Below are 12,637 nucleotides of genomic sequence, written 5' to 3'. Positions count from 1 at the left end.
TAGTCTGCATGGACTTCTTGTGCATCGAACCCGACACCCATGGTATAGGGAACGTGTTGGTCATCACTGATCATTACACCCGCTACGCCCAGGCCTTTCCGACCAAAGATCAAAAAGCCATTACGGTGGCTAAGGTGCTCTGGGAGAAGTATTTCATGCATTATGGGCTTCCTCAATGTCTGCACTCCGACCAGGGATGGGACTTTGAAAGTAAGCTAATAAAAGAATTGCTGAACCTCCTGCACATTAAAAAGTCCCGTACTACCCCTTACCACCCAGAAGGGGATGCTTTGCCCGAACGTTTTAATCGCACTCTGCTGGACATGCTGGGCACACTAACGGGTGTAGAGAAGACTAAGTGGAGTCGCCATGTGGAAACTCTGGTCCATGCTTATAATTGCACCCGACACGAATCTACCGGGTTCTCGCCCTACTTTCTTATGTTCGGCCGTGAAGCTCATCTGCCAGTGGATATCCAGTTGAGAGTCTCCACCGTAGAAGTGCACAATACCACCCATTTTCGCTACGTACAAAGATTGCAAGAGAATCTACAGAAAGCCTATGGGCAAGCCGAGAGATCCACCGAAAAACTGAATGCCGGGAACAAAAGGCGCTATGATCACAAAGGGAAACATAGAGACATTAAACCTGGTGATGCCGTACTGCTCCGCAACCTGGGGGTACCGGGAAAACATAAGTTGGCTGACCGTTGGCGGGAAGGGGTGTACGAAGTAATTTCTGAAATGCCTGGCCTTCCAGTCTACCGTATCAAAGACTCGGAGGGTCGGGTAAAGACGTGGCATCGCAATCACCTGCTCCCTATTCCCCAAATAGAAGAAGGAGACTTGGAGTGGCCTACATCTCCCCTGAGTGGGGAACTGTCATCAGGACAGGAAAATCTGGAAGATCCAAAGGAAGGAACCTCTCAAAGGGGCCTTCCGGCCGCGGGAGCATCTCCCGGAGGAGCTACGGGTAAAGAGCCCCTTGGCCCCCTGACAGAGACACTGACTCCAGTGAGTCCGCCGCTAGATCCCCAGAGCCCGTGCTTTGTGCCACAAAGAGACTTTACAGATATACCCAGCCCCTCAAGGGCCGAATTGGAAATACCCGATGAGAATTGCTACTCTCCAAAAGAGGTAGCGGAAGAGCCAATTCGCAGAAGCCAAAGAGCTGGCCAACCTCCCACGAGGTTGGCTTATGATCAGTTCGGGGCACCCCATTATGAGGCTCAGCAGTGGGCTCGCAGCCGGGTCCAATCAGTGATTATCATGTTCAGTGAAATGTACAAGTTGATAGAGAGACCAATGTATTAGTGTTTTTCATTATATAACTGGTTGTGTTGGTATCATTGTCCAAGCGGGGACGTTGGAATCCACAGGGGGGAGGATGTAGCCGTGACCCCTGATTCACCCCAAAGAGCGGGAGGTTGCGCTTGCATATAGTAGTTGCAAAAGCCCGCGAAGGAGGAGAGTGCACTTGGCGGGAGAAAGCAGTCCCTTGACCCAGCAGCCCTGCGGGGAGGGTCAGGTGAGAGTCTAGCCAATGGGCGGAGGAGGTGCCAGAGATATAGGCAGTGGTTGCGCGCACGTGGAGCTAGAGCTGAGTGGAGAGGAGACGGAGAGTCTGTGAGGGGAGGTTTGTCCACCCCGGCGCAGGCCAGGTGCCCCAGGCCCAGTTAGCCCTGAGTCACCGTAGAGACAAGCTGAGCTAGGGATCGCCTTAGTTAGGTTCCTTTTCCCCTAGTATCGTTAAGCCTTGACCGGGACTATACTGTCGAGAGGGAGGTCTGGGCTCAGACCCCCACTGGTGTTGCCAGAGTCCGGGTGTGAGCGTCCCGGACCATAGAGAGATAGAGACAGATCGGTGTCGACGTACCGAGACCCTTTGTGAAGATCGTGGCAGACCCGAGCACCGGAGTGCTTGGCAGGTATTTCATCAAGTGCACCACCGGTATCATTCATTCACCCGAGACACAGTGGCTGCGCAGTCACCCATACACACACATAGGGCCTGCTGTGAGCGGGAGGATTAATCCGTAAGGATCGGACACGGGGTGGGATCACCCAGTGGCGGGTGTGGGAAGTGTTGTTGGCGTCCGCCGTGGCGCATGTTGTGGGGCGGCCGCCGTGGCGCTAAGTAGTGTTGGCGTCCGCCGTGGCGCGCTATCATATATATATATAGGAATGTTATGGCATGTAATATACTGTGAGTTTGGTCTGCAAGTAAAAGAGATTGGTTTTAGAACTTGGCTGTGTAAGTGTAATTCTTGCATATACGTCCTGCGAAGACCCACTCCCCCTTTGGCGGGAGCTGTCGCAGGTGGAGGCTCTGCACCCGTTATAGATATTGCGCGCACCCCAGGCTCTCAGTGGCAGAGACTTAGGCCCTGTGAGCCAGCAGGTAATACAGCACATAGTAGCGGCTTGCTAGTGATAGGAAGCAGAGCTACCTACACAAATAAGAATAAGACGTCTTCTATTGTTGCACAAAAGTATAGCGATAAGATGTACCCTGGCGTACTTTGTTGTTGTACTAAGTTGTTTTTAAGCAGTTGTTATTAATGTTTAGTGACCTTTAAAATGATGGGTTATAGAAATATATTTTAGCTTGTGTAAGTAATTTTAGGCAATAACATAAGAAGATATATTGTTTCTTTATTAGTAGTCCAGCCCATTATGGGAGGAACCATATGATTATTAAATGGTATAAGAAAGCATACTTTGTGACTAGGAGTCAGATCTGCTACCTGTAGCGGTCTCCGTGTGTGTACACATGTATACAATAAAGCTCACGTGTTATTCTGCTGAACCCTAATATTTTATTGTTATTATTTCTACGCTTTGACACTGCTGAATTGCCTTGCCTGTCTCTGTGTTTGATCTCCTGTGTACTGACCCGGCTAGACTATAGAGACCCTTCTCTGGATATCGACCCCGGCTTTCCTCTGACCTTCCGTATCTCTCCATCCCTGACCATGGCACACGAACAACAACTATCCTACTGGCTCCAACCCCTTGACCACGGCACCCAGCTAACGACTACTTGCCCGGCTCCAACCTCTGACCTCGGCAAGTATCAAAACCATTCTACTCTCTCCAACCCTGACTATCCACTTTCCAGACGTGCCTCTGCTACTGTGGGTGGCGTGTTCTTTACTCTCCCACCTCAGTACCGGGGTCCCGCCTTATTCGTGGTAAGCGCAAGCGGTACAGGAAGATGTAAAGCAGTGTCACGGAAGCCAATAGATCGGAGGGTGTGCAGAAGAAGGGGGCGATCAACAGTATCAAAAGTAGCAGAAAGATCCAAAAGAATAAGAAAGGAGAACTGCCAGTTGACATTTGGCTTCAAGTAGGTCATTAGTAACTTCTGTTAAGACCGTTTTAGTGGGGAGGTTAGGACAGAAACCCAGACTGAAGTGTGACAAGGAGAGAGTTAGAAGTGAGAAAGTCCAACATATTGTTATAAATGAGGTGTTCAATAAGTTTGAATGCAAATGACAGAAGAGAGATAAGACAGTAGATGGAAAGGTTGGCAGATTCGTGAGGTTTCTTTAGGATCGAGAGTACAGGTTGTAGAGGGGTATGAGGATAGAAGACGGGAGACCTCCTGCTCAATGACTGGTTTGAAGAACCTAAGGATTGCTTTGGGAGCATGGTGGGAACTGTTTTGTCTAGATGACAAAATGCTGTGAAATGGCGATAGCCTGTCAAAGTGTCGAATAGCGTTGACTTTATCATTACAGTGGTTAGCTAGGTCTTTTACAGTGGTTAGCTAGGTCTTGTGCTGGGTCTTGTGCTGTAAGGGAAGTAGTGGGAACAGGTGTGGTTGGGCGAAGGAGCGAGTTGAATGTGGAAAACAGGCATTGTGGTTAGGAGGGGATGGTAGATTTGAGGGAGTAGAACTAGTTTTGGTTAGAAAGGTATAAGGTCAGCATTATAGGCAGACCAAATTAATTTGTAATGTACAAAATCTGCTGTAGAGGGTGATTTCCTGCACTGGTGTTCAGCATTGCGGCAGCATCTCTGGAGGTATTGTGTTTGGCTGGTGTGCCACGGTTGCGCATGAGATTGTAGTAGCGAGTTGCGGCAGGATGTTTCATAGGTTAAAAAAACAGGTGATTGACGTATCTTAAATATTTTTTAAAGTTTTTGACAATGTTTGTAATTATTGTAACATATCTTTCTAATCCTAATATCTTTCCTTATTGATCCTCAGACACAGATTCGTTTTTCTTAAATCACCTTTTCACTGACATGGAGCAAACAATATATCACCCTTAATATTAAAAATACAATAACAAACATTAAAATAATAATCTAAAAAAATTAAAATAAATGTTATTCCTAAAAATATCAACGAGTACGTATATTTTTTATACTCTTTTTGCTCACCAATGGATACCACACAAATGATATCCGCATAGAAATATACCAAAGGTATTAACCCCCAATCCAAAAAGAAATACAAAAATGCAATCTGATAATGCACAAAATTGGTATATGGGTAAAACATATACAGTAGTCCTCTTGTAGCACCTGTTCCCCCACCCTGAGTGAGATCATGCGGCTACCGTGTGTTCTGGTGCGGTGCATACCTGTGAGGATGGAACAGGAGGTCTTGAGAAACTCCGCGGTGGTATGGGGAGACATCAGGACAGGTTCTCAGTATTTGTCTTTCATGCTGCAGTGCCTCCAGCCAGTGAGGATCCTGGTGCAGCTAGGATGGTACACACTGGCACTCAGATAATGTCTCAGTAAGGCAGCCATAAAATATAATCCAACTGAGTCTTTATTGATGCATAATCATATTCACAGCAGTCATAACTCCTGGAGCAAAACTCCCTCTAGTGAAGGCCCGGTATGCCCCATCCCAGCTCCCTTACTCCTTGATGGTATACAGGGTAAGACATGGGGAGAGGAGAGAGACCTGACTTCTGGGAGAGTGTCAGATATGTACCCCAAGGGAGAGGCTTGTAACCCTGCCCCATAACAGGGCAGGTCTGATACTGACAGGCATCACATTTGGTGCATGTGACCCAGCCAGTATCCTCCTAAGGATGACTCAGGTTGTTGCTAGGCCCGCCCCTGGATACAGTAACAGTGCATCCAGGCTGCAAAACAAGCTAGGCCTTATGAAAGAGCGTATCCCTCACAGAGCCTGTACTTAACAGGACTGATGCTGTTAGGGCCCCAAAAAAGAAGGTAGCCGGAGGACTAGGCTTCACTCTTATAACAGTGTTTTTTTCCCAACCAGTGATCCTCTGACCCCCTGGGTTCCCGAGGCATCCCTAAAGGGTTCCCTGCAATTTTCAGGTCATTTGAAACTTGTACCAAATATAGAAGAATTTACAATGCATCTGATCTCAGACACGCTATTAGAGAGGGTTGGGATTCCTTACAATGCATCTGATTTCAGACACGCTATTAGAGAGGGTTGGGATTCCTTACAATGCATCTGATTTCAGACGCGCTATTAGAGAGGGTTGGGGTTCCTTACAATGCATTTGATCTCAGAAGCGCTATTAGGCTGCCTCCCTAGTACCTTCTACAGCGCAAACAAGCACCGTCCCTCAATCAGGCCAGGCCCACTACATACCTTGACGCGCATTTAGCAACCGCGCTCTACTACCAGTTTTTGCAAAGACAGGAAAACTGTCTTTACAACTTACGAGGGAGGGGTGGCCACATCCCCACCGGCGGTTCCGATCTCATCTGATCTCAGACGCGCTATTAGAGAGGGTTGGGGTTCCTTACAATGCATCTGATCTCAGACGCGCTGTTAGAGAGGGTTGGGGTTCCTTACAATGCATCTGATCTCAGACGCGCTATTAGGAGGGTTGGGGTTCCTTACAATGCATCTGATCTCAGACGCGCTATTAGAGAGGGTTGGGGTTCCTTACAATGCATCTGATCTCAGACGCGCTATTAGAGAGGGTTGGGATTCCTTACAATGCATCTGATCTCAGACGCGCTATTAGAGAGGGTTGGGGTTCCTCAGAATGTCACAATATAATTATAGGTTCCTTAACCGAATTTTTTTTGTTGGAAAACTGTCTTATAATAATAAACATAATAATTTACAAACGTATATTTGTCTTTTACTTTCAAAAGAAAACTTTTCAGGCTTGGAAAAATTATTTCAACATATTTAACTTTTCTCTGTTTTTCAAACACCTGATTCAAAAAACCACAGCCTATCAAAACATCCTCACGCTATCAAAACACCCGCAGGCTATCAAAACACCCGCAGCCCTTCAGTTCACTCTGCTCCTGAATGGAACTGCTGCCGCCGCTTAGCGCTAGACATCCAGCGCGCCCGATTAGCTGTTCGAAACCCCGGCTTCTGATTGGATAGAGAAACACTTGAGTCTGGTGTCAGGAGAGAGGCTTGGCACGCAAGCTTTTCCGGTTCTGTTTCGCACACAGGTTTCATGCCTCTTCCTGGGCGCCGCTTACTGATTGGTTGTTACAACGCCCAGCCCCGAACTGACGCCTCGTGGCTGCTGGGTTTGGGTTCCACGTGGGTTCTGCGCGCTGAGTACAGACTGACCGGTGAGTGCAGGGGAGCAGACAATAACCAGCAAAGGGGATCACGTAAGACACACGGTACTGGTCAGCGTTGTATTCATGTGGGCAGCATGTTGCATTTCATGTTAGTTGTCTGCTGAAGAGGATGGAGCTTTGCCTCCGATAATAACACTTGTAGCGCCGCTAAATGTGTTCCCAGCCTCTCCACCTTCTTCCCAGTGAAATGGTTTACTTTGTAATTTAAACCAGTTCCACCGTAAGATTTTATATCTATACTTTTAATGAGGAAACGCTGCAGGCAGCCTGTGAGGTATCACTTCGAGATGCACTCTGCGAGCACGAAGAGTAGGAAACCTTTGAGTCTATATGTGAATAAGGAATTGAATGCAGTTAGCCTGCTTATACATACAGTTATGTCTATGAAGAATGTTGGTTGATTTGCCAACACTTCTCAACCTATGAACAATGTATACATTTCTAAGCCTTTATAGTGATTTATGATTGTGCATTATACTTTTTGTATAATATTTTTTTTTGTTCTTGGCACTCCTTAGTAGTTACCATATTTTGATATACCGGTATTGAATTGACAGCTTATGCTCTTTGCCTGGTGAGGAATCCTGAACTTGCCTTCTACTTGGTCCCTGCTACACATTTTCTTTGCAGGAGCATATTACACAGCGAGTGCATGGCTTTCGGGGAAATTGAGTTAATGAAATGATTTCAATCTTTGTAAGACCATTCTTAACCACTTTGCTGCTCGAGGGGCCGGTCATGTATTGTGAAATGCGCTGTGGACCCCTCTGACTGCAGAAAGGGAAATTGCATTCCTTAAATGTGGCATCATTAAAGGTAGTGGGTTCTCTTATTTTTTTTTTAATATCTACCGATACATGAAATGCTGTTCTTCCAACTTGAAATATTAGAGATGTAAAAATAAGGATATTGGGTATTCACATTGTATCTTTTTTCTTTGCGGTAGTTAGGAAACCGAAGAGCTACATATGCTGATAAAATGGCAGCAAAGGTAGCTAAAGGATCGGTGCGTAAGGCAAAGCCAGTCGTGGCCAAGACATCTTTAAACAAACCGTATGACATAGTGTGGAATACTGTAGTAGGAGAAGACATGCAATTCATACTGCAAACATTACTGGAAAAGTTCAAGCAACTTGGACTCAAAAAGATTGAGATCCCAACCAAAGAAAGAAAAAGCAGGAAAGCAAAACCCAAAGGAAGTGTTGATGTGAAGGACACAGAGACTGAGAAGATTTGTGATGCAGCAGATGATTGCAAAGCGATTCAAAAAGAAACTGAAGCAAAACCAGGCTGGACACATTGTGACCTCCGGAAGCAGCTAGCAATAGGGATTAATGAAGTTACCAGATCTTTGGAAAAAAATGAACTGTACTTTGTTCTGGTTTGTAAATCTGCAAAGCCTGCTATGCTGACCAATCACCTCATTGAACTGAGTGCAAGCCGGGATGTCCCCGCATGCCAGCTGCCACGCCTGAGCGAGAACATAGCACCAGTACTCGGGTTAAAGTCTGTGTTGGCACTGGGTTTTAGAAGGGACTCTGATGTGTTCCTGGAGGAAGTGAAAGCTGTGATGCCACGTGTGCCACCGTTGAATGTCCCCTGGCTGCAAAGCGGAGCCAAGAAAGCGGCAGCTGATGCCGACCTTGCTCTGGATCAAGACCTTGAAACGCCAGATGCATCCAGCAGTGAACCTGCCAAAAGTCTTAAACGCAAACACCAGAAAAGTGAGGCGAAGGTGGATTCGACAGAATCTTCCACCGTAAAGTTACAGGGCCTGAAAGTGAAAAAGATTGTACCCAATCCGAATAAAATCCGGAAAATTAAAAAGAAAAGTTCTGCCAGTAAAAAATAACTCGGTGAAGACATTCAGCACTACTTCTTCAAAGAACTCTTAGCTGAATATAAAATGCAATGTAAGAGTGCATTGACAAGTGACTGATCTTTTTAACCCGTATTTTGACCATGGACAGTTTAGCAATACGCTAATTGTAGGACAATAAACATGTGTAGCAGAGTGCAGATTGCTGTCAGAATGTCCATTTGAGTGTAAAATGTGGAATTGTTAGATTGGAATTTTAAATGTTTTGAAACACAAATATACATGTGATGTTACTTTCTCTCCCCTCTCAATATGAATCCTTTTAAACGGCAGGTCTTAACTGCTGAATTTGGAAAATATTTAACCCCATCCCCTTCTGGCAGCAGTCACCATTGAAATATGCTGTGTTGGCACTTGTGGAAAGTGCTGCCTCTATCAACATTGTCAAAGGTGAGATTAAATATCACCATTTCTGTTTTAATAGCTTTGATTTCACATGAAAAATAAGCTATTCCTTTTTTTGATTGGCAAGCAAAGGTGCATGCAGACAGTTATAATACAGTACTTAATCCATCCAACACATGGCAAAGTACATGGAAGAGTGTTTACTGGACAAATGTCTCCATCAGCTTAATAAAGGTGGATTGCAGGCCACAATGCTTTTGAGTGAAATAAAGAGTTTTATGTTCGAGTGCCTGTCTTCAAAGTACATACACATTATTATTATTATCAGATTTCAGCTTTCCCCATATCTACTGTGGATGGATAAAGGGTGAGTTAAATGGGGCAATCACGCCAAACAAGGGAGGGGAGGGGAGGGGAGGGAACTAATAACGTCTTCTGAGGAAGCTCTCTCTCTTACTTATTTGTATTCTGTGAACAAATACCTTCTCTGCATGTCTGCTGCATTCATGCATATTGGCTAATTATTTAGCTGTTTCATTACTAGTGGCACGATAACTACTTTACAAACCATTTAGCTGTTGATTTGAAGTTTGACAAAGTCTTTAATGACTGTAGAAACACTCTAAAGAATTTCTTTACCATGGAAATGTTAACTTTTAATAATGTAAAAATACTTGTCTGATTTAAGGAATCGATCAGATGCCATTGTCCTTAATTCAGTTTACTGTTAGTGAGCCAGGTCCTTAATACTTAGTATTTCTAAAACTTGTTGCATGTACAGTGCTTGCAATTATCTCGCAAAGGAATACAAAGATTTATTGTTGGATTCATGCCAGTCCAAACGTTTACCTTTTTCCAAAAAAAAAATAATATATATATATATATATATATATATAATGTAGAAACGAGTGGTCTATAAAAAAAAGTCCGGAGTTTTTCAAACAAAGTGGTTTTCAGCGCTTCCCTGTTGTGGGACCTCAGACACAATATTACAAGGAAGTAAACCTGAGATTCCACACGCAGTAGTGCTTGTTTCTCCCCATCACACAGCCTGGCTGCGGTTCTACACTCAGATGTTTAAAATACCCAATGGGTCATTGTATTTTATTACAGCTCTTTGTAAGTGTAGTCACAGTTTATCACGGTATAACTTTGGAAGCTCATCAGGTGTCTGTAACTCAGGGGTGGGCAAAAATATAAAATACTTACGAACCAGACAAAAATTTTCGGCGCTAGCGTTTTGTGGGTGGCGTCTTGGCCAATGCCGCCTGCTCTCCCCCTACTGAGCTGCGCAGCGGGGACATGACCTGTCAATCAGGTTAGTCATCACTGCGCACAAAAGGGGGGTGATTTTAGGCGCTTGGTGCCCAGTCTTTTTTCCATTCCAGATTATACCTGTCTATTGCTTTTTAAACATTGCTGATGTTCATCGGTGCCGACAGCACAATAATAGACAAACATAATTCAAATCTCGCAATTCTACCTACTGATCCAACAAATGGATAATAAAAATAAATCGTAAAAAACCCGGCACTGTCAAGATAATTAATACAAATGTCAAACCTAGCTCACACTAAAGCTGTTTTCAACTGAAGGTGACTTTAAAGCACCAATACCCTTTTCAAACCAGACAAATCTCTTTTGATCGAGGAAGGCAAAAAAAAAAAACCCCCAGCGAAACATCACCAATGCAGTCCCATAAGAGGAACATTAAATTCCTTAGTGACTCCAAATAATGAATCAGGGTGCTCCCTTGATCAACATCGTTCCCATGTTTACTTATTTGGTATATCCCTGTATACCTTTTACTTTCTAAAAAGATGTCCAACCATTTTTTTGAAGATATCTATTGAATCTGCAATCAGTCTCCATGGGTAATGAATTCCACATTTAAACTGCCCTTACTGTACAGAACCCTTTCCTGTTTGTGATGAAATCTCCTTTCCTCCAACCTTAAATGATGACCCTGTGTAGTTTGTACATTGCCCTTGGGATGAATAGTTCTTTTGAAAGCACCTTGTATTATTCCTGAATATATTTGTATATAGTTTTCTCCCCTCTTACACGTCTCTTTTCTAATGTAAACAAATCTAAATTAGCTAGCCCCTCATGTCAGATTTCCAATCCCTTTTATTAATTTGGTGTCCCTTCTCCACTTTGTAGTTTCATAATTTATTTTTTATAGAGGGATGCACCAAATTGTACTCCATACTCAAGGTGTGGCCTTACTAATGTTTTATACAGTGGCATAATCAAGTTTACTTGTCTTCCATCCATTCCCTGTGTAATGCAAGAGATCTTATTTGCCTTTGCAGCTACTGCATGAAATTGGGCACTATTGCTAATCCTGCGGTCTACAAGCACTCCTAAATCCTATCCTTCTCCATCAACAATTCACTTTTTTTCCCCTATTTAACTTTACATCGCCTGTTTAATCTTGTTTCCCAAATATATAGAACACAGAACCCCAGCAAGCTCTTTTTGGGAACCCCTGAGCCCCCACAAAATATATATATGTATATGTGTCAAAATGGAGTGCTATTGAGCATGGCATATGTATACAACAGACGACAGAGAAGCCCAATGCTACATCCAACATGACAAATACACAGTAAAATACTTATATATTCTCTTGAAAAAGGGTCATTTAGTTTAACCCTTTGGCCAAAGCGTTGTAAGCTTGCGAGCCACGTCAAGGCAGACACCCATTCGCAAGTCCTAACACTACCAGATAAAATACTAATATACCTCTATTAGGAGTAAAATTCTCATTTACCTCTATTAAGAGGGAGAAAGACTCACTGTGGTATTTGACTGTGTATTTCTGTCATGTTGGATGCAGCATTGGGCTTCTCTGTCGTCTGTCGTTACATTTATCTGTATTACACCTCCTCTGCCATTGGATTACTTATATGGCCAGTGGCCAATTTCCCATTAGGCACGATAGGCCCGGGCCAAGGGCAGCAACATTTTGGGGTGGCAAATCCCCCCCGCCCCAGTACAGGCCCTGCTCTCTTCCCCACTAGTTGCCGAGGGGAGAGCGTGGGGCCTCCGTAAAATTCTTACCTTCTCCTTTGTGCTGGCCTCCTTCAGCCTCAAATGACACCGCGACATCACGTGGCATTGCGTTGCCATGGCAATCTGACGTTCCAACATCAAGTTATGCCATGACGTCACCATGCAACGCCATGTGAATTTGTAGCGTTATTTCACGCTGAAGGAGGGCGGCACGAAGGAGGGGGGGTGCTTAAGAGCAGCAGTTCTGTAAATCCACCCTTGTATATGGCTAACAAAGAAATTCGTGGATCTTGGCAATGGATATTTATATATTCAAACAGGGACATCCTACACATCTGTAGTTTAATCTTGAAGCAAATTGGATGGAGCTGATTTTAATTGTGTACCCCCCCCCCCCCCCCCATCCCGGAATAAATGTTCCCAATTTGCTGTGCATCAGGCGGTGCTGCAACACGACTGCACAATCTTTAATTTTACAAATGAATGTTGTTGTATTTATTAACTCAGTATATGTAAAGGGGATATACTAACTGTTCATATCATTTCCTTCTTAAATTCTTTTATTTCTTCCCTTTTTTTTTTATATGTAAAGATGATATAATTTATGTAGGTATTGCTTTATAGTGTATGTATAACACTACTGTATTGTATAACCAACATGCATTGTGAAGAGGTCTATAAAATCTGATAAAAAAATTCAGTCAGGATCCCCCGATGGCAATATGAAAACTGCTAGAACAGTGGTCCCCAACACGGTGCGCTCCAAGCCTTTTGTGGATGCCTGTGACCGCAGTGCAGCCGACAGCTGCTGTGACCGCAGTGCAGCCGACAG

At 44.2% G+C, this 12,637-nt stretch overlaps 1 protein-coding gene across 3 annotated transcripts; it reads left to right on the top strand.

Annotated features, from left to right (window-relative positions):
- The first annotated feature begins 6,444 nt into the window (after positions 1-6,444).
- On the top strand, positions 6,445-9,073 carry RPP38 (ribonuclease P/MRP subunit p38). 3 transcript variants are annotated; one of them, XM_075587433.1, is made up of 2 exons: positions 6,445-6,551; positions 7,510-9,073. In XM_075587433.1, the coding sequence occupies exon 2, from the start codon at positions 7,543-7,545 to the stop codon at positions 8,413-8,415; it is 873 nt and encodes a 290-aa protein (XP_075443548.1). In that variant the 5' UTR covers positions 6,445-6,551; positions 7,510-7,542; the 3' UTR covers positions 8,416-9,073. The 3 variants fall into 3 exon arrangements, with proteins under 3 accessions (XP_075443548.1, XP_075443549.1, XP_075443547.1); XM_075587434.1 differs by having other exon boundaries at positions 6,462-6,593; XM_075587432.1 differs by having other exon boundaries at positions 6,489-6,605.
- Positions 9,074-12,637: the final 3,564 nt, after the last annotated feature.

This window comes from Ascaphus truei, chromosome 2 (assembly GCF_040206685.1).
Source record: "Ascaphus truei isolate aAscTru1 chromosome 2, aAscTru1.hap1, whole genome shotgun sequence".
Classification (NCBI taxonomy): Eukaryota; Metazoa; Chordata; class Amphibia; order Anura; family Ascaphidae; genus Ascaphus; species Ascaphus truei.
The sequence above is the reverse complement of the archived record's forward strand: the minus strand, read 5'-3'. Positions and strand labels throughout refer to the sequence as shown.

What these genes read in the sequence shown, in the direction of transcription:
- RPP38 (XM_075587433.1), top strand. Translation starts at nt 7,543, where the DNA reads ATGGCAGCAAAGGTAGCTAAAGGATCGGTGCGTAAGGCAAAGCCAGTC.